Here is a 19,027-nt window from a genome sequence, read left to right as displayed (position 1 = left end):
AAAAACTATATAAATATCAGTGAAAATTAAACTTTATCTGTATCTTTGTAACCGTAGAAACCATCGTAACTCGAGGACCCCTCTGTACGCTATCACGAATCCTAAACGTATACTGTAGCACCACCTACTGGTTATATTGGGAACTCTTGAGGGAGCGTTCACTGTTCTGTGCATATATGCACATACTACTCGCTCATTTTGGGATCTTTCCTGCAAAAAAGCAAACCAAACCATGAATCCCCACAAAAATGTTGCTTGTAGCAACACTTCACGGTTAGCAGCGACGGGGACTCGGGAACGAATTAGCCGTTTCAGTGACCATCCACCGACTAGGTAATTTTATCCTCGATTAACAGCAGCCTGTTAGGCCACATTTTTTGGAACAAAAACATTACTTATCTAGTAACATGTCCATTTATTGTTTAGCTAGCATGGTAAAACCACAACGGTGTTTTATTTCGGTTGTGTATGGAGCTTTGTGGCTAAAGCAAACAAGCTTTGCTGCTAGCTTCATGCGAGTTGTACTTAGCCTTGATACAACAACAACCTGTGTTTAGCCTCGTACATTTGACCAGTTGTGTTGGCTTCTAACTTATTTTCCCCCAAAATGATTATTAGAGTGCCTGGAGACTTCAGAGAAAACGTGGTGCACATGCCAATGAGAGCCAAACCCGAGCCCAATACTAAAAGCACATCTGTTAAGATGATGGCAGCTCAATCTCAGACTAGACCAGGTAACAAAACTTTATTTTCAGCTCTATTTTCAAACTAAAAAGTGGTGTATTTATTAAGGTTCCAGTTGTAATATTGGAAAATTAAGTGGTTTATATACACTACCCATCCATCTATTGGATGAAGCAATATACACCGACTCAAGATAACACTCATTTTATTTGACTTTTTAGTGAAAGCCACTTCTGGTAGATGGAAGTCTTCATTCAAACCGATCGATGGGGAAAACTCTGAAGATGAATCACAGAAGCAAAGCACTGAGGAAAGGCAAGTCCCACATCATACTTATCGTGAACTGACTTGTGTTTACCACCATCAAGCGTTTGTATTTCGAAATTAGAACGAACCTCAAGGCAATGCTGTATTAAGAAAAATAAAACATCTGTTTTCCTAAAATGACAAAAAATCACCATGTAGCTAACACTAGCGGTCATCCTCTGTCGCTTTCAGCACTGGAATTTACGACCCCTTTGACCCACCGATGGAAGACTTGCCCAATGCCACCTTAGAGGACATTAGCGGCGACTCCCCACCTGGGGATGAAAACTCGCCCGAGAAGGACGACAACATTGAGTGGCAAAGTTCCCCGCCCGAGCAAGATGACAACCTTGAGTGGCAACGTTCTCCGTCCGAACAGGATGACAACGTTGAGTGGCAACATTCCCTGTCCGAGCAAGATGACAACCTTGAGTGGCAACGTTCCCCGCCCAAGCAGGATGAGTGGCAACGTATGTCTCCGGATAGAAGAGGCCGCAACATTCCCCCGTGGATGTTGGACCGAGCCTTGGACATTCACGACTTCAGCTTTGAGAGAAGACTCAACGAAAATCCAAGTCACCATCGGCTGTCTGAGCAACAGTCCTACACCCCAGATTTGAAATCAGTTGAGTGTCGTAGTTATGAATCTACTCAAATATCTTTCAGCCCTGACAGGCATTTGGATGGCTCATCTCGTCAACGATATTCTGCGTCTTACACGGAACAGAGGATCAACGGAAAAGAAGAGATGACCAGGGCTGAGTACAGAACCCCGGTACGGTAAAGTTAGGGACACAAACTCTGGTCATTAGTCAATATCGCTGTTGCATTAAAAACAAAAACAAAAAAAAGCCCTTTACTGCCACCTACAGGACTGGAGTAGACAATTATGACCAAACGTGGCTTCATCTGATTTTGTGCTCCGGTTTTTCTGCATTAATCTGCTTATAAGATGAGTATTGTCCAAACCAACTGCTTCGTTTTCACATTCGCAGATGATCCCACGAGTTAGATTATCCTTGCCCAGGTTGGAGCGGGACTATAAAATTAAGGAGCCCGATGAAGCAGGTGAATACCAGTTTTAGATTTGCCCAAGAAATCGCCATGTGTTTTAAGTAGATTTGATTTAAAAATGTGTTAAGACTCTCAATGTATGTTTTCAACTGCTTTGCAGAACTGGAGCGCAGGCCACCGACGACGAGGATAAAAAGGAAAATGAGAAAATCTGTCCAAATGGATCAGTGAGTAACAAAAATGTTTCTCCATATCGTGAAGCCAAAGATGTGGCTTGCTTGTAGATTTGATCAATTGTGTTTTACAAAGGAGATGTTGTCTCTTTGAAGGATAACTATCAACTGTGACCTGTGTGACATTGAACTAAGCAACGGGCAGGAGTTGGAGAAACATTTGCAAAGTAAAATTCACTGGGACACCATGGAGCACATCCAGGAGCAGAATAACTACGATGACCTGACCATTGCCTTTCTGCAGGTTAGAGTTTTTCCACACAATTTTCATTTTCAGTTTTTTTTTTTTTTTTTAAATGTATATATTTGCAGGACGTCATGGTGTATAAAAGCATCAAATGCAGCCGAGCCATTGAACACTGTGCTCTTCAAGGTATGAATTGACTTGTCAGGACTAAAAACCTTAAAAACCTTCTTTCAAAGCCCTTATTTGTAGTAAATACCTGATTTTCTGACCATTTCGCAATAAACTATTTTGTCAGTTCTACAGGAGAAGGACCACATGACAAAGGTGTCATTGTTCCACTGCGCGGCGTGCCAGGTGCTGGTGTCCACAGCAGAAGCAGCCGTGCAGAATCACATTACCTCGATGGAACACCTCTCCAACACTAAAGTAACGACCGTCTTCATTTTTGGACGCAATCGTGAAAGTTTGCTCAGAAAATGCTGCCGTTTCTTGAAGGAATTTGACGCGCAACGGAGACAGGCTTCACTCAACAAAGCAGATACCATCATGAAAGAGTTGCAGCCTCAGTTTGAAAATTTCATTAAGGTATGTATTTTGGGCAAAAAATGAAATGTTTAGTTATCATTCAAATGGACCATCTGCATTCATTTCTGTTTCTTACTAATGTTTTTTTTTTTTTGATCAGGGTTTCAGCCACTTTGATTGAAAGCAGCCCTCAAAAGATGATCTTGGTGCTATCTGCCACAAGCAAACAAACTTTGCCACCTTCAGAACCACATATGTGGTCTTTTACTCGCTTTTGCACCTTTTAAGGCCCCCCCCCCCAATGCGCTTCGCAGCGGTGACGCAGAATCAGGAGCAACTTCAGGCTCATTATTTTGCGCAAGGATACTTGGACATGGTCACAATAGCCGGCCGGCCGGGGAACATCGACCGCTCTATCACCGAGCCGTGCCACAGAACTTTAGAGGTTAATCAACAGATTTGTTTTGCTCATCACTTCTTGTCTCATGAGTTAAAAATGCCAGCAAGGAGGGAAAAGCAACATGTACATTTTTTTTTTTTTATTTAGACCACAGATGTATTCAGTCTTGTATTTATGATACTGTACATTTCAAAATTAATTTAGAAACTGTATATTTCATCATTAAATAGTATAGACAATGCTTTAAGTGTTAGTTTGTTTTTCTTGTTTTTTAAAAATGCGTTTAATTAGTAACAAAGTTACCGAAATGCTTTAACAAAACAAAACAAAACAAGGTTCAAGTACATAGGTTCCTGTCACGTTTTTTTTTTTCTTAGAATTTCCAAATACTTAAAGTACTCAAATTCTGTGCCATAAAATGTGTTTTAAGGGAGTAGAAAACGAAGCTTTTTCTTTGTCCTCTTCATATTTTAAAAATTGATACAGTAGCAGTGCTCCCAAATTTTGAAAAAAGGGTGAGGTAAAAGTTGTCTACTGCATGAACCTAAACTGTCCTTGTTTGGAAATGTACTCCAAAAAGGTGGAAGATGTCAAAACAGAAAGAGGGCAATATCCAAAAGAATTGGCGTAACCGATGCTCTTGAAGACAACGAGTGTGTACTTTTGGCAAGACTAAAAAAAGTGAAAAATGTACATACACATAGTTTAGTCAAAGTCTTATCAACAAAAGAAAGGTGCCTTTTGTCTTCAGGAGGTGTCAAGTGCGGCGGCCGGCTGCGAGCTTTCCGGGTCTGTCTTGACACAAGACGCCAAATCGGCGGTGGGGAGCGAAGAGACCTCCACCATAGCCAGTCCGGTACGGGGGATACTCGTGTTCATAATGTGTCTCTGTAAATGCTTGATCCAGTCCTCCTGGACAGACAAGGGACCCTGAAAAACCAAGTCGCAGAACCTGGAACCAAAAAAAAAAAAATAAATCAATAAAATTCAGCAGCTGCCTGTTATTTTGAATCCGAGTGTTTCCAAAATACGCTGACCTGCATGTGAGTCTGTACGTTTCCTCTGGAGTTTGTGTTAACGGAAGCACCTTCTTCTTTGAGCTGGGCCTTAAACGCTGCCTTCTCGGTTTACAATCAAACTCTGAAATAAATTAGAATTTAAAAAAAATTAATATATATATGTTTCGATTGATTAATAACTGCCTTTTTTGCAACAAAATCTAGAATTACCAGGAAAAAAAAAAAGCTGGATCTCAAGCCATTAACCTGCATGATGTCACTCAAAATGTGAGACCTCTGGCATCTTCATGCAAGGGTGAGTGGTTCTATTTATAATTTTTTTATGAACTAAATGTAAACTAAAGCCATAAATTCAACTTCCTAAAACACAATTCATTTTTGCACTTACCCGTTCCCTCGAGCAAGGCGTTTCTTTTCCGTTTTGCGCACGCACGTAGGTGGTTCGAGAGACTAACGCCGCTGTGGAACGTTGCGTTGCAGTGGACGCACACCTTTCGGTTGAATTCACCTTTTTCTGCAAAAGGCACATTCACTCAATTGAGATAATTCACATTTTTTTGGGCCAAAATATAAGTGTGGCATGCTCCGCAAATTTTTCAAGGCTGCTTACCTGATATCGGGATTGGCAGCGAAGATGCGACTCTCGGCCCTGAACTTTGTTCACCGTTTGTAGAAAGTGCACCCGAGTACTTCGCAACGGGCGCCAATGTTTTGGGTTTGCTGTCTTCCTGGCATTTTCTCTTCTTTAGAATTCCTATCAATGCGGCCGTGTCGGTGAGCGAATCTTGTTCTAATGCTGTCAGCGGCGAGTCTGTTTCCGAGAGCGAACACGGAGGCATGGGCGGTTTCACGTCGGCCCACGCGTTCGAGTCTGAGTCATCGAATTCAAAAGCGGATGGCATGAAATAATCTGCTCCGTAATGGAAATGATTTCGTCGCTTTCCCAGAATGTGAACGGCTCTAGTGTACTCCTTCTTGTTGCGCATCAACTCCTTGAGGACAATTAACGGCGATTTGTTCTTTGAATAATGGGCTCGACCGATTTTTTTGAGGTGACCGCGTACGTGGTTGGACTGTCCTTTCCTATTGTCAAACATGTCCCCGCATAACGGACAGGAGTGGATGTCGGTCTCGGTGTCCTCCGATTCGGGCGGCAACTCCAGCACTGCAACGAACAGCAATTTAAATTCAGAGATTTGTTTTGAAATACATTTTCGATATGAGGATTACCTTTTTTGATTTTGCGAAACGCTGCAATCTTCCGTCGGATTTTGGGCCTGTCTTCGCAAGCCACTTTCTCAGGAGTCAGAACGTGTCGCGCTGTGTAGGTCAGTCCAACCCGGTGAAGATGTCCTCTCACGTGATTGGACAAGCCCACTCCCGACTGGAAGACAGCCGGGCAGTACGGACAATTCTTGCAGTCCAAGTCCAATTTCGGCATTTGGTCCGCAAAGGAGTCGAGTGACGGCGTCTGGCGCGGATCAAAGGTTTCTTGGAACACTTGCGTTTCGATGCATTCTTCTTTTATCGTGGGCTCGTTGTCGCACTCTTCGTTCTTCACTTTCTCAAAGAGCCTCTTTGATGCCTGCAGAGCGCCGCATAGCGACATTCTCCTGCTATAGGAATAAATTAAATTATGATTTTCTTGACTGCCACCGTTGTCAAGATGGTCTTCGACTTTCACTTGGAAAATGTCTTTTTTGTCTTCCAGGTCTCCTTGGTTTCGTCCGGTAGGGCTTGGAAGAGCTTTTGACGAGACGAAGCGTGACTCTTGGTCAGACGTGTTGCGGTACGGTGTTGACATCTTTCGTTTTGATGGCGACTTCTTGACGGGCGATTGGTAAGGGGTGCTTCTGTTAGGGACTGGTCCCGTGAGGCCGTTTGGAGATTGCGTGGTATCGTCCTTGACCAATGTCGTCGAATCTTTATTCCCGTTGGCTGCATAGTGAGAGGTTTTCCTCTGCTGTGCGCTCTTCTGTCCCTGTTTTTGTCGGGATAGCAGAACGTTAATGGATTTGTCCAGTTTGGATTCGCTGAGTTTGGCCTTGAAACCTCTCTTGAGGTGATGACTTTTGAATAAATCCGAAATGGCGTTTGACTCGGTGGGAGAAGAGACCTCATCCTTGATGAGGATTTTGGACGTCAGCTCAGCGTCTTCCATGGTTGAGAAAGGGGGAATGTAAAGATCCGGGGGAGGCGGAGCCACGTCCTTGCCGTACTGCTCCATTTCGTACTCCTTCATTTCGAGCTGGTGGCGACGCCAGAGGTGATTTTTAAAAATGGTTTTGCTAAGAGCTCTATAAGTACAAATATTACAAGAGAAAGTATCGTATTGACTGACCCTGCTTTGCTTTTTGACGACATGTTGCGAGTGCAGGATGATGTGTCGTCGAAGTTCGTGCCAACTCGTCGCCCTGAAGTTACATTTGTCACATTTAAAGTTTTTCTTTTCTTTCGCGTGAGTTTTTGCATGTTGAACAAACGTGTTGGGGCAGCTAGTTCCAAACGGGCACTGAGGGCAGAAAAGCTTGGCGCCGTTATCCTCGTTCTTCCCGTCAGTCCATTTTTTCAGTTTGCCGGTTAGCGTTGATCTTTTGTCATGGTGCGTGTTGGCGTGCTCAATGAGTACGCTACTGTGACTGAAAGACTCTCCGCATTCTCTGCAGATAAACATCTTTGGCAAATGATTTGGCCCGTCTTCATGACTTTTCATATGGCGCTGCCAGGTAGATCTCTTTTTGAAAACGATCTTGCATTTTATGCACGAGTAAGACGCTTTTCCCTCATCAGGATGGGAATTTAGTGTGAGCGCGACACTTGGGTTGTCATCCTGCGAATGTCTCTCAGGGGCACTGCAGAGGACTTGCTTGATAGCCTTCAAGGTTCCATTGGGATAATTTGGGACGTTCTCCACCTGGGATGTCTGCAACTTGGAGACAGTCCTTGACTGTCTGACATTAAAAGAAATGGAGTCCGCATGGTCCTCTTTATCGGATAAAAAATCAGATAATTTGTGAGATAAATCAGAGCGTAGGTCTTCTGAGGGATCCACCATTGTGACCATGTCCATTTTCCGTTTTCTTCTGCCCTGGCTATTTAGAGAATACACTTCCTTTTTAGGCTCTTCACCAGAGCAATCGTTGTGATTCTCCCACGCAAAGTGCATAAACTCACTACGGGGGTACCAACTTAAATCATCGGATGATTTCTCAGGTGATTCTACATCAAAACCCCAAATTCCAGTCGTGTCGATTTCCTGCACTGTTTTTAACTGAGTTATGCTTTTTTCCTCATCTTTCTCTATGGTTATGCTGTTGACCTCGTCGACCCGAGTCGCCTCACGTAAAGACAGTCCGTTTCCCAAGCCAATTGGAGACAACATATCAGCGTTTGATAGAACATCCAGGACACTGGATTGCTTTTGGGAAGGTTTGTAAAAAGAATCATTGCAAGGGGTTGATTCTTCTGTCATTTTCACAGAATCTTGTAGGAGGATGAGGGCACTGATGTCAGGATCTGCATCTTTGTCATCTCCATCAACACCAGCCAGACATGACATTTCAGCTGCCATGACCTAAAAAAACAACAACAAAAAACATTATGACGTTATTCAATCACATCAATAAAATTCCTTGGACAGTTCAGATCACTTAGCTCATTGCCACAATTTCAAAAGTCGAGGTATCAATAACTGTCTTGTCACGCATAAAGCTGTCAAAATGAATCAATTAATCCACAATTTATCAAATTAATCGAGAACCATTTTAATAAACGCAAAATAGTTGTTTTCTTTTTTCGGAGGGACTTCCAAGCAGTGCAATATAATTTTCTAAAGGTCGGAGCAGGGAGGTATCTGAACTGAACAGCAATAAATGTGTCATAACAATTGAGTGAGCCACAACCAAACACGTTCGCACGTTCCATCCAAAATTGTGTTAAATCACATTGAATTTGCATCGCCAAACGTCAGCGAATAGTGTGAAAACCCGAAACTTGCGTCATAATAGTTTATATACAGTACCGGTTCACAATGTAATTGACATACGTTTCCAGAGCAGCGTTGCCGATTCCCTTTGTTTTCTTTCTTCATATTTAGCTTCATATTTAGCACAAATATTTGGTTGTATTGTTGGATGCTGCTTGGCATGAGCTGCAGACCATTTCCAAAAAGGCTGCTCCATACAGCCCCCCCCCCTCAAAAAAAGAAAAACCTCATTACCTAGGCTAAACTAGAGCTAATGACAAAACCCTACTCGCCACATTCGACACGCATAACAACGAAATGCTGGGAGGTGGGAAAAGCAAGCGCACATTACCCCTCAATGGAGTAGATGGAGGCTGGAGGCGAAGAATATCGTGCATATGATAATTTCTGACTTTCGTCTTCCATCTACTTCACAGTCGCCATTTTCCGTGGTGGTCTGGTGTGGCACAGATCATTTTTTTTAAAAACTGGGCAAACGTCAATACTTCTGTCTGCCCGGCGATAAAACCAACAAACTGACCATTAGTAGCATTTCAAGCCGTGAGAAGTGTACAAAGAATTTCCAGATACAGAGAGTGATGCGTTTAATTTAGACACGCAATACTACGAATCGGTGCACCCACCCCCGCGAAACGTACTAATGGTTTGTTCCAATAGGAGGCATAAAAATGAGTTAATGAACCTTTTTGGTGACAGATTTTTTTTAGTAGCTTGATCATGGTTATTAAATTGATTTTAACGGGGGGGGGGTGTCATTGGTTTGCAACAGTTTCGTAAATATTAGCTTTCAACAGTGTCTTCCAATTAAATAAAACCATTGGATTATGTCAATAAACTTTATTCTCTCATGATGAACCCTGCATGATCTATGTTGTGTGCAACCCAGCTATATATATTTTAATTTCATTAAACTGCTATATGGACTTTATCTTCATCATTTTATTGGTTATATATACAGTATTATTATTTGGTCACGTTTAATGCTGGATATCAATAAAATTCCATTATAGTGTTAGTACAATTTAGTTAATGGGTCTATCAATAGTAGTCCCAAACATGCCTGATTTTTTTTTTTTTACACCCTCATTTTTTTTAGAAATCCATTGTATTATTTAATATGCAGATGATATAGTTAATAAAATTCAACTGCTTTCTCACTAAACACTAAACAACCGAATAATCAGTTGGACGGTGATTTGGAGTTCATCTTATTCAAACCGGCAAGACTGACGACTACTAAAATCTCCGTCAGATTCGGATAATTGTAGCATCAAAAGAAGGGAACCATTTATGAGCAGAGGTAATCAGAAAATGGTAATTTAGGAAAATATATACATTTAATGTTAAGTTTAAATACAGTTTTTTCCGCCTAATGTTTCTAAAATTGATTTAAAATGCTAACTATAGACATCCGGACTGTTTGCATGTTAGTTTATTGTTAGCAATTAGCAACGCTAATTTTCAGTCTGCTCTGAAAATTATCTGCTCTACCATACCCCCAAAGGTTTATATTTATTTATTTATTAGTTATTATTAGTTGTTAGTATTTAATTATTTATTAGCTTATCTATTGATTAAAAAAATTAAATGTAATTTACAATTCAAATTTCCTAATGTCTAATCTTTCTTGGCTCAATAAAGGTTGAAAAGTACTGCATAAATGACCAAGATGTTGGACTCAAATGACTGCACTTTGTCCTTGGACAATCTATTTTTTGAGAAGCCAATCGTCCACAAAGTGTGAGTACAAGAAAGCCTTGAAACTTGCTCCCATCTCTTTTAATTAAAATGATATTGTGCCCCTTTTGGGTTGTAATCAACAGAAAGCCGCTGAACCATGAGGTCAGTCCAAGTCCACGGCAGTTGGAAACACCACAATCTCTTTTCCACATTCCAGATACTCACGTTATGGAGGAAGAGGCAGAGTCAATCGCTACTGAGCACAGTATGTTTTGTTCTAGATTAAGTTGAATTCATTTTCACTTGACTTCTGTAAACTACTTCCTAGCTGGGAAATTGACGTCCAACTATATTTAACTGGGTCTTTAACAGCCTTGAAATACGTAACACTTTTTACCTTGTAAACAAATTGGGCTAAGTTATTTTAGGAGTAATTCACATAATAATTACTTGGCGCTTGTAACAATTTTTGAATTCACAGGTTTCCAACAAAGACTGTCAGACAATTTCATAGAGAAAGAGAAGGAAGAGCTTCAAGACAGCACCAGTACGCTCGATGGCCTTTGGGAATGTCAAAGTTTTCGGGATCACTGTCATGATCCCCGTCAAAGTAGCATAGATGCAAAAGATGACAGCTGGCAAGATGGAGGAACCGCCAGCTTGAAGTATTTATCTGTGGGTGACAGAAAAGGCCCACCTCTGCAGAGAAGGCAAGTTTCAGTTCATATTTATTGTCGCTGCACATAAGTAACCCTCACACTGGACAGCAGTTACATCTTTTTGCTATGCTGTTCTCCCGCCCCCAACAGGTTGTTCAAGGTTCCCGTGTCAAGGCGCGGAGGTGACTCGTCAAATGCAAACGACCTCTATAGTAGTCACACAGCATCCAGACCTCAAACTTTTCCCAGTCCCGTCGCCATGGCAACAGCGCCTCATCCTCCTCTTCAGCCACTAAGGGCGACATTTAGCCAGGCTGCTCCTCCTTCCCCCTTCCAGCCAGCTTCCTTCCTACCCCCTCCTCTGGTCTCATCAGCAACGAGCAGGCAGAACAAGGGCACAACGAGAGCCTTGGTTGCACCTGCTGTGCGTCAGCCGCTCCACATCCAAGGTGCTGTACTGCCTTTAAAAAAAAACACACCTCCAAAGATCACCCCTGCTGATTACTGTAAATAAGGTTACTGCTAACGACCATGCAAATGTGCAGCAATGTCAGCAGTGTGCTTGGGTTGAAATGAGGTGAACCCAAGTGAGCTCCTCGAGTGACTGTCTAGTTGGAGGTAAACATGCTCACCACTAGGTGGTAGAAAAGGGCTGTTTGCAAGTCTTTACCAAAATCTCAAAGCACGTCACTAAATTAAAAAATACAGTGCATATTGGGGGAAAAAATATTTTACAGTAAGTTTGAATGTCCTATCCATTTTGACATGAAATTTGAATGGCTGGATTGTATGCATTGCAGGATCTTCAGGATCTGCCGTTTTGCGGCCAGTCTCTGAAATCCGTATCCTTTTTTTGATTTGCTATTTAAAAGCACAAATTTCAGAGTCGCTGTCAGTCTCCTACATTTAACACACTCATGCTAAACACCCAAAGTGTGTCACGTAATGCTCTTTTAGCCATAACCCCAAAAAAATGGACAACTTTTAAGGGCCTTTAAATGAAACGTTTCACTTTGAGGTTGTCATAAATTCCTGACCCAAGCTAACAGCAGAAAAATTCAGACCCGTCTTCAGCGAGTTCCCCATTTTTAACTACGTCCAGTCTAAGGCCCTAGATGACGTAAGCATTATTTCAACCGAGTCTTTGTCAAGAAGTGCTTTTGATAATGTGGACATCTCAGATTCTTTACACAGACAAGAACTTTGTGGCATGCGCTCCTACCGGATCTGGTAAAACTGTGCTGTTTGAACTGGCCATCATCCACATGTTAATGGAGACCTCAGAGCCTTGGAGAGGCGTCAAAGCTGTATACAGTAAGTGTACATGTGCAGAATTCAGATCAGTGAAATCTCTTCATGTCAAAAAGTAATTTTATATCTTTGTTTTGTTTTTTCCTTGCCAGTGGCCCCCATCAAAGCTCTCTGCAGTCAGTGCTTTGAGAACTGGACCAAGAAGTTTGGTCCTCTGGGGCTAAGCTGCAAGGAGCTGACAGGCGACACAGAGATTGACGACTTATTTGAAATTATGAACTCCCACATCATCTTGACCACTCCAGTGTGTGACAGCAGTGCAGCAGGAAAAAAAAAAAGATTTAGTAGAGTATGTCATATAACGCTGATTTTTTTTTTCCCCCAGGAAAAATGGGACAGCATGACAAGAAGGTGGACGCACAACTCTCTCCTGCAATTGGTCAGACTCTTCCTTATAGATGAGGTCCGTGTGTATATGATGTCCATTTTTAGTATTCATCATTCAAGATGATCATTTGGTCCACCCAGGTTCATGTCGTGAAGGATGCAACCCGTGGTGCCACTCTCGAAGTGGTAGTTAGCAGGATGAAGGCTATCCACACCTTCAGAACAATCCAGAGTCACGACGCGGGCGTCTCCATGAGGTTCGTGGCTGTGTCGGCCACCGTACCTAATATTTCCGATGTAAGGACAGCCTTCTCCGTTCTCTTTTGTAACTCCAGCGGAGCTGGCTTACGACTTCTTTTCTCATCTCCCTGGGTTTAGATTGCCGACTGGTTGTCCAGCGAGAAGGGTCCGGCTACCTATCTGGCGTTGGGTGAGATCCACCGCCCGGTGAAACTGAAGAAAGTGGTGCTCGGGTTCCCTTGTACCCCGAACCAAACAGAGTTCAAGTTCGACTTGTCTCTCAATTACAAGATGGCTAAAATCATACAGACCTACTCCGACCAGAAGCCTGCTTTAGTGGTGCGTGTCCTCTGAAAGTAAAGCCATCACTTTAGTCTGGTTGAGTTGGTATAGTTCTTGTTCTTCTTCTTCTATAGTTTTGCTCCACCAGAAAAGGAACCCAGCAGTCAGCTGCTGTTCTGGCAAAGGATACACGCTTTATTATGACGGCGGAACACAAGCAAAGGTGTACATTAAAAAAAAAAAAAAAACTTACGTAGTATATATTAGATAAAAACCTTTGGAAGGATGTCAGGTCTTCCTCTCCTTGACTTCCAGGTTGATGGAATACGCACAGTCCATTTTGGATTCACAATTAAAAGGTGATCTATCAATTTTCCGGGCAGTTGGATTAATGTTAACATTGTTATGTTTGGCCTTCAGAGCTGGTGAGAGCGGGAGTCGGTTTCCACCACGCTGGAGTTGACGCGTCAGACAGAAAATTGATCGAAAAGGCCTTCGCTCTCGGAGACCTGCCTGTCCTTTGTAAGACTGACGTGATCCCGTTTGTCTTTTCAGACAACTGCTCCACGTGGCATTTATTATGTGATACTTCAATCTTGTAGTTACTACGCGCACTCTGGCCATGGGAGTGAACCTGCCTGCTCACTTGGTGGTGATCAAGTCCACCATGCAGTACGTTGCAGGCTCCTGTGAGGAGTACAGTGATTCGGACCTGCTGCAGATGATTGGCCGGGCTGGAAGACCTCAGGTAGAGTCAGAATTAGTTACTCAAGCTTACACCTTGGACTATTTCCAAAAAATAGAATAGTCATTGGATCTTCTACTACCTTGCTTTTTTTAACGAGTAAATATTCTTGTCTTAGTTTGACACATCTGCCACAGCAGTGATCATGACCAAAATGCAAACCAGAGATAAGCTTACGAAACTCATGAATGGGATGGAGATTATCGAAAGCAGGTATTGAATTTTCTCTGAGTGAAAGATGATACGGCAGCCTTAAAGTCAACCAGCATTTTTTTTGTGGGGATATATTTTTGACAAAACAGGAAATGGAAAATAAGCCATAAAGTGAGAGGAACAACAAAATAGAATTTGAAATTTGTTTTGAACAGTTTGCACACTCACCTGGTAGAGCACCTGAACGCCGAGATCGTTCTCCAAACCATCAGCGACGTCAACATGGCTCTGGACTGGATACGTTCCACCTTTCTCTACATCCGAGCACTGAAGAACCCAGAACACTATGGTTGGCTCTCTGAAAAACATCTCTCACCATAAGGAGGCATCTTTTAAGTTGTAACTCACCCTTTTAGGATTCTCTGCTAACATAGACCGATGTGGAATTGAAGCCAAACTTCAAGGTAGGCCTTGGCTCTTTTTTTTTCTTGGACTAAATTCTTCATCCTCCCACATTCCAAAATGGGAGTTTCATTGAAGACTAGCTAGGACTTTTAGATGAATTATCCATTGTGTGGATAAATGGAGATTATTCAAACAGCTTCATAGAATCTTCATCTTTTATTCTTTGTTACTTTGGAGGACTTTTTCAATGTAAAATGATGTCACTCCGCTTCTATTTTAGAACTGTGTCTGAAGAACCTCAACTCTCTGTCTTCTATCAACCTGATCACTATGGATGAAGACATCAATATTAAACCTACAGGTAGTGTCTGATGATGAATTATTTGCAAAGTTCAGTGTGCTCAACATGCCCCAAATGTTTTGTTTTGATTCTTTGTGTTTTCAGAGGCTGGCAAGTTGATGGCAAGGTACTGCGTTGCCTTTGATACCATGCTGCAGTACAGCAAAGTATCTGGCACAGAAAACCTCTCGGACGTGGTAATTTTGTCTTTGATGGAATTCCCATTGGTTCCAAATATCAATCGGAAATATTTATTTGTGTAGATTAAGCTGGTGTCGAAGAGCAAAGAGTTCAGTGACATTCAGCTGAGGGTGACTGAGAAGAAGTCCTTGAATACCTTGAACTTGGACAAGAACAGAACGACCATCAGGTCACATACCGAGACAGAGAAACATTTTCTGTATCTCTCGCCACCGACCATATTGTATTTCTCAGGTTTCCGATGGAAGGAAAGATCAAAAGCAATGATATGAAAGTGAACTGGTGGGTCATTTTTTTTTCCTCTCCCTTTAGCATACTTTGAATGGTATTTGTGCTTTTCTTGCTTTGCAGCTTGATTCAAGCTCAGCTGGGGTCCATCTCAATTCAAGAGTTTGGCCTCACACAGGATACAGCAAGAATATTCAGGATCGGGATGCGCATCAGCAAGTGTACGTCAGACAAAAAAAAAATCAGTTTGTTCTTTCAAAACTTGAAATGTGTTTCGACTTCAACCAGGCCTTTCTGAATACCTGAGTCAGCATTCCAAAATGGGTTTCAGTATTCTGCTCAACTCTCTGATCCTGGCCAAATGTTTCCGAGCAAAACTTTGGGAGAACTCTCCGTATGTCTCCAGACAGCTTGACAAGATAGGTGAGCCCGCCGCGAAAACACACTCGCACAAACGGTCCACGTGAAATATTTCAAAATGTGCTTCAGGCCAAACGCTGTCAACTGCTATGGTGAATGCCGGACTCACCACGTTCAGCAAGATTGAGCAAACCAACCCGAGAGAGATTGAAATGGTGAGTCTGCTTAAAGTCCATATAGAACATGTTTTTTTTGGACAAGATAGTTCTTAATAATAATTATTAATCATAATAATTAATTATTAATCATATTTATATTAATGTGGTTTGTGCAGATTCTCAACAGACATCCACCATTTGGAAACCAAATCAAGGAATTTGTCCTGCACCTTCCCAAGTATGAGGTCACCTTGGAGCAGGTAAAACGTTTCAAGTTTAAGACTGGCTAAAGATCCCAATGAGTTTTTTTTCACGCCGCTGCTGTTTTTGGCAGCTGCCAAGGTACAGCTGCAGTATGGCAGAGATTCTTGTCAAGGTTGGCCTCAAAAACCGAGAAGTGCTGCTGAGCAAGAGAACGGCTCCGGACAGTCACTATGTTTCTCTGGTCATTGGAGACTCTGACAACAATTGCGTCTTCCAGCAGAAATTCACGTAGGGGATGTTTGACACATTGGAACATCATTTAAAAAAAAAAAAAACAACCTTTATCTTCCCCACCCAGTGACCTGTTGCTGTTGAAGTGCAGCAGCTGGTCAAAGAAGATTGAAGTGACAAAGGCCTCGACGGGAGATGAGATCAGCGTTTATCTCATCAGCTCGGAATATGGTGACCTCGTGTTTCATTTGAACTTCATGTTCAAAAGTATCTACTATTGATAATCTGATTTTTTTGGCTTTGACAGTCGGCCTAGACATCCAGCAGAAGTTCAACGTGTTCTACTCGGGAAAACACAGGTCTGAGACTGCGCCTCTGAAGGGAAACATAACATCTACGGAGCAAGGTACTAAAAACATCAGGGTTGGTGAAAATCTAAAACAATAACCTCCTTTTTATTGTTGATCAAATGAAGGCAATAAAAGACAGTGCAATCATCTCTGCAAGAATAAGGAGCAGTGCGGCCATGAGTGTTGTAAGTACAATCATTCCATGAGTCTGAACATTATTTGACTTTATATGGTTTTTTTTTTTTTTTTTACTGAGCATCTGTCATCTGCCCCCAAGGTAAAACCGGTGTAACTGTGGTCCGGAAGAAGCCGGCAGCCAAAGCTAATTGTTTTTCTTCATATATGAGCGATCTGAGAAGAAGATGTGACACACTTCCACCCACTCCAGTCAAGCGACTCAAGGTGAAATAGAAAGAGATTCTTTTTGCAAGAGGATCATCCTCACTGTGTATGTTTGAGACTAAGATTTGATGCTTGAAGTTTGTTTTCTCGTTAGGTGAAAATGAAGGAGGACTATTCGGGTGTCAACATGCAGCAGTTTTTATACAATGCTAAGCAACGACACACCAGGTGATCCTGTGAGACAATAATCAGTAGTCATGAAATTTAAAACCAAGAGGTTTCATTTCATATCTTGCTTGAAGCGATGACGGATACCAGCAAAGTGCAATGATGGATCTGAGCGCAGGCAGTTCCTCGCAGCACCATATGGACGACTTTGACAATGGTACCAATATCAGTCCTGAAATTTCTTCACATTCCTGTCATTGCAGTGTTGAGTATTGACAAAAACATTTACAGTTTTTCTTACTTTTCATGTTTCACGTATGTTCTGTAGCCATTCTTTTTTTGTATCTGGTACTCCTTCTTTAGATGATGCCGTATTTATGGACATGCACAAAACAATGGAGAAGCCAGCCCAAGCTAATATCACACCCCGTACCCAGCAAGGTATTACATGTTAGGTCTCAATCATAAATTTTCACATTTTCGGCCAATCGAGACACCTCTGCAAAACTAATACCGTCTCTCATCTGTGTTGATTGATGTTCAGCTTCCGTTGGGTGGAGGAATACCGAATCACATGTTCCTGTGAGTTCAAACCTCAAAGCACACGAGCTCAACCAACACCGGCAACTCTATCTTGCACGTCTTGTTTCACAGAGACCCTGGCAAGTGTCGAACCTAAACACTCGCAGCAACAATGAGACATTGTCCCAAATACCAAGTGTCACCTTTGACCTCGGAAATGATTGGGATGACTGGAGCGACTTTGACGATGACATAGCGGTTGGCACGTCTCTGACTCAAGCTCAGTCGCCTAAATGCAACAAATCAGGTACTCGCTTTGAGGTTGTTTTTGTTTGTCTGTGTGTGTTTTAAACGTTGTTAAAGCACAACAATGACATTCATGTTTGTTTATGCAGCTCATGTGGCTAAATCACCATGCCGCCCCACTGCCATTCCACTGAGGTAGGGTACATACACTGCAAATGTTTCCCTTCAAATTTTATTTCTAGTAAATATGAAAACATTTCACTAAGTTTTACTGCAGCTCCAGAGTATTTATCTTGTCACAAATGGGATTATCCATATCTGAAATTCAGCTCAGGGGGGGGGAAGTTTAGTTGAATACATTTACTTTTATATTTATTGGTTTGTAATTATATTTGTTTTTAAATTAACATTTTGGTTCTTTTTTTCCCCCTCAGGTCAATTTCCCAAAACAAACTCAACATTCCTGAGCCCTCTCCTTTTATTGCTGGACAGCTGAATCAAACAAAGGTATGTGTAGGCTAATATACAGACAATACATGACATGTTGATTACTGAAGAGAGTAAACTATCAATTTAAAAATAAATTTCTAAACATGTACTATGTGAGACTCGTAGTACGTGTTTTAGTAGTATCAATCAGTCGTAGTTTTTGTCATTACACTTAATGATAACGTTTTATTTGAGGAGTGCTACCTCTATTTTCTGTCAATAACTGTAAGCAAAACAGTTTTATGCATTTCACTGAAACCTTAATTCTACTCGCCATAAATAAAATCAACGTGTCTGGAAATGATTCATTGTTTCCTTCATGTGCAGAATCCAGGAATGTTCAGTGCAGGGATCGCAACAAAGTCACCAGATAGAAAAACAACTTCAAACATTGCAGCCCCACCTCCTCAAATATTCAAATTCTTCTCACCAATGGGTGTATTGCTTGACGCCATTGCAACTGACTGGTAAAGGATCATTTTATAACAAGGCTTCTTATTATTATTTTTTTTCTTTGCAAATTTCTTGGCATGTATTGTGATTTAACTGAATAGCTGCTTATTTTCCCATCTTCTCAGTGACAACAGCAAAGAAGAGGAAGCTTTTCTTGGAATTTTTGATGGTATATTTTAAAAGTTCTGGATGACAAAATTCCAGAAATGTTCTTTAGCATTCATGGATGTTGTGGGACGTTGTTGTTGATTTCCCAGGTACGAGTTTGTGTATTATCTCATTGTTCAGTTGTTTCTTCAGTACAGTGGCAGTTTGTGTTTATTTTTTCTTCTCAAGAAGAGAACACTGGTAATGAAATTGCATTGTTTTCATTTCATCATATTTCTTACAATTATTTATTCCTTAATCTTATGAATAAAGCTTAAGACTTGTCAATAAATTCAATTTCAATTAATATATTTTGTTGAGCGTTTTTTAATGATCAATCAAGTAAGTAAAAGTAATAATTATATGTAATGTTGAATTTTTTATATGAATGAGCGTGTCTTTGCTTTGTGTAAATATATATATTTTTGAATGT

The 19,027-nt window shown here is 41.5% G+C and overlaps 3 protein-coding genes across 8 annotated transcripts; 2 read left to right on the top strand and 1 right to left on the bottom strand.

The window, feature by feature from the left end:
- The first annotated feature begins 118 nt into the window (after nucleotides 1-118).
- LOC148387118 (uncharacterized) lies at nucleotides 119-3,590 on the top strand. Of its 5 annotated transcripts, none has more exons than XM_088396921.1 (12): nucleotides 119-333; nucleotides 619-734; nucleotides 906-999; nucleotides 1,183-1,578; nucleotides 1,657-1,765; nucleotides 1,986-2,058; nucleotides 2,165-2,231; nucleotides 2,334-2,481; nucleotides 2,550-2,610; nucleotides 2,720-2,850; nucleotides 2,920-3,009; nucleotides 3,110-3,590. In XM_088396921.1, the coding sequence occupies exons 1-12, from the start codon at nucleotides 233-235 to the stop codon at nucleotides 3,128-3,130; spliced, it is 1,407 nt and encodes a 468-aa protein (XP_088253047.1). In that variant the 5' UTR covers nucleotides 119-232; the 3' UTR covers nucleotides 3,131-3,590. The 5 variants fall into 5 exon arrangements, 4 of the variants coding, with proteins under 4 accessions (XP_088253047.1, XP_088253048.1, XP_088253046.1 ...); XM_088396922.1 differs by having other exon boundaries at nucleotides 1,183-1,615; nucleotides 1,718-1,765; XM_088396920.1 differs by having other exon boundaries at nucleotides 120-333; nucleotides 1,183-1,300; nucleotides 1,370-1,765.
- On the bottom strand, nucleotides 3,480-8,972 carry znf644a (zinc finger protein 644a). Of its 2 annotated transcripts, none has more exons than XM_088396918.1 (6): nucleotides 8,685-8,972; nucleotides 5,599-7,942; nucleotides 4,979-5,533; nucleotides 4,757-4,882; nucleotides 4,387-4,489; nucleotides 3,480-4,301 (listed from the first exon to the last, which is right to left on the bottom strand). In XM_088396918.1, the coding sequence occupies exons 2-6, from the start codon at nucleotides 7,937-7,939 to the stop codon at nucleotides 4,097-4,099; spliced, it is 3,330 nt and encodes a 1,109-aa protein (XP_088253044.1). In that variant the 5' UTR covers nucleotides 7,940-7,942; nucleotides 8,685-8,972; the 3' UTR covers nucleotides 3,480-4,096. The 2 variants fall into 2 exon arrangements, with proteins under 2 accessions (XP_088253044.1, XP_088253043.1); XM_088396917.1 differs by lacking the exon at nucleotides 8,685-8,972 and adding an exon at nucleotides 8,414-8,544.
- A 520-nt stretch (nucleotides 8,973-9,492) lies between these two features.
- On the top strand, nucleotides 9,493-18,901 carry hfm1 (helicase for meiosis 1). The gene is made up of 41 exons (XM_088397208.1): nucleotides 9,493-9,653; nucleotides 9,995-10,093; nucleotides 10,177-10,298; nucleotides 10,515-10,743; nucleotides 10,843-11,141; nucleotides 11,493-11,534; nucleotides 11,742-11,812; nucleotides 11,874-12,006; nucleotides 12,096-12,247; nucleotides 12,329-12,406; nucleotides 12,472-12,627; nucleotides 12,709-12,909; nucleotides 12,987-13,075; nucleotides 13,168-13,211; nucleotides 13,273-13,374; nucleotides 13,455-13,600; nucleotides 13,716-13,810; nucleotides 13,966-14,099; nucleotides 14,167-14,214; nucleotides 14,436-14,516; nucleotides 14,601-14,692; nucleotides 14,759-14,865; nucleotides 14,931-14,978; nucleotides 15,048-15,145; nucleotides 15,213-15,347; nucleotides 15,414-15,499; nucleotides 15,619-15,702; nucleotides 15,777-15,934; nucleotides 16,005-16,108; nucleotides 16,185-16,283; nucleotides 16,353-16,412; nucleotides 16,505-16,629; nucleotides 16,724-16,797; nucleotides 16,872-16,954; nucleotides 17,101-17,178; nucleotides 17,282-17,319; nucleotides 17,392-17,566; nucleotides 17,655-17,700; nucleotides 17,940-18,012; nucleotides 18,322-18,461; nucleotides 18,573-18,901. The coding sequence occupies exons 2-41, from the start codon at nucleotides 10,014-10,016 to the stop codon at nucleotides 18,625-18,627; spliced, it is 4,260 nt and encodes a 1,419-aa protein (XP_088253334.1). The 5' UTR covers nucleotides 9,493-9,653; nucleotides 9,995-10,013; the 3' UTR covers nucleotides 18,628-18,901.
- The last annotated feature ends 126 nt before the right edge of the window (nucleotides 18,902-19,027 follow it).

This window comes from Syngnathus floridae, chromosome 14 (genome assembly GCF_059516105.1).
Source record: "Syngnathus floridae isolate MCC-2025c chromosome 14, RoL_Sflo_1.0, whole genome shotgun sequence".
NCBI lineage: Eukaryota > Metazoa > Chordata > Actinopteri > Syngnathiformes > Syngnathidae > Syngnathus > Syngnathus floridae.
The sequence above is the reverse complement of the archived record's forward strand: the minus strand, read 5'-3'. Positions and strand labels throughout refer to the sequence as shown.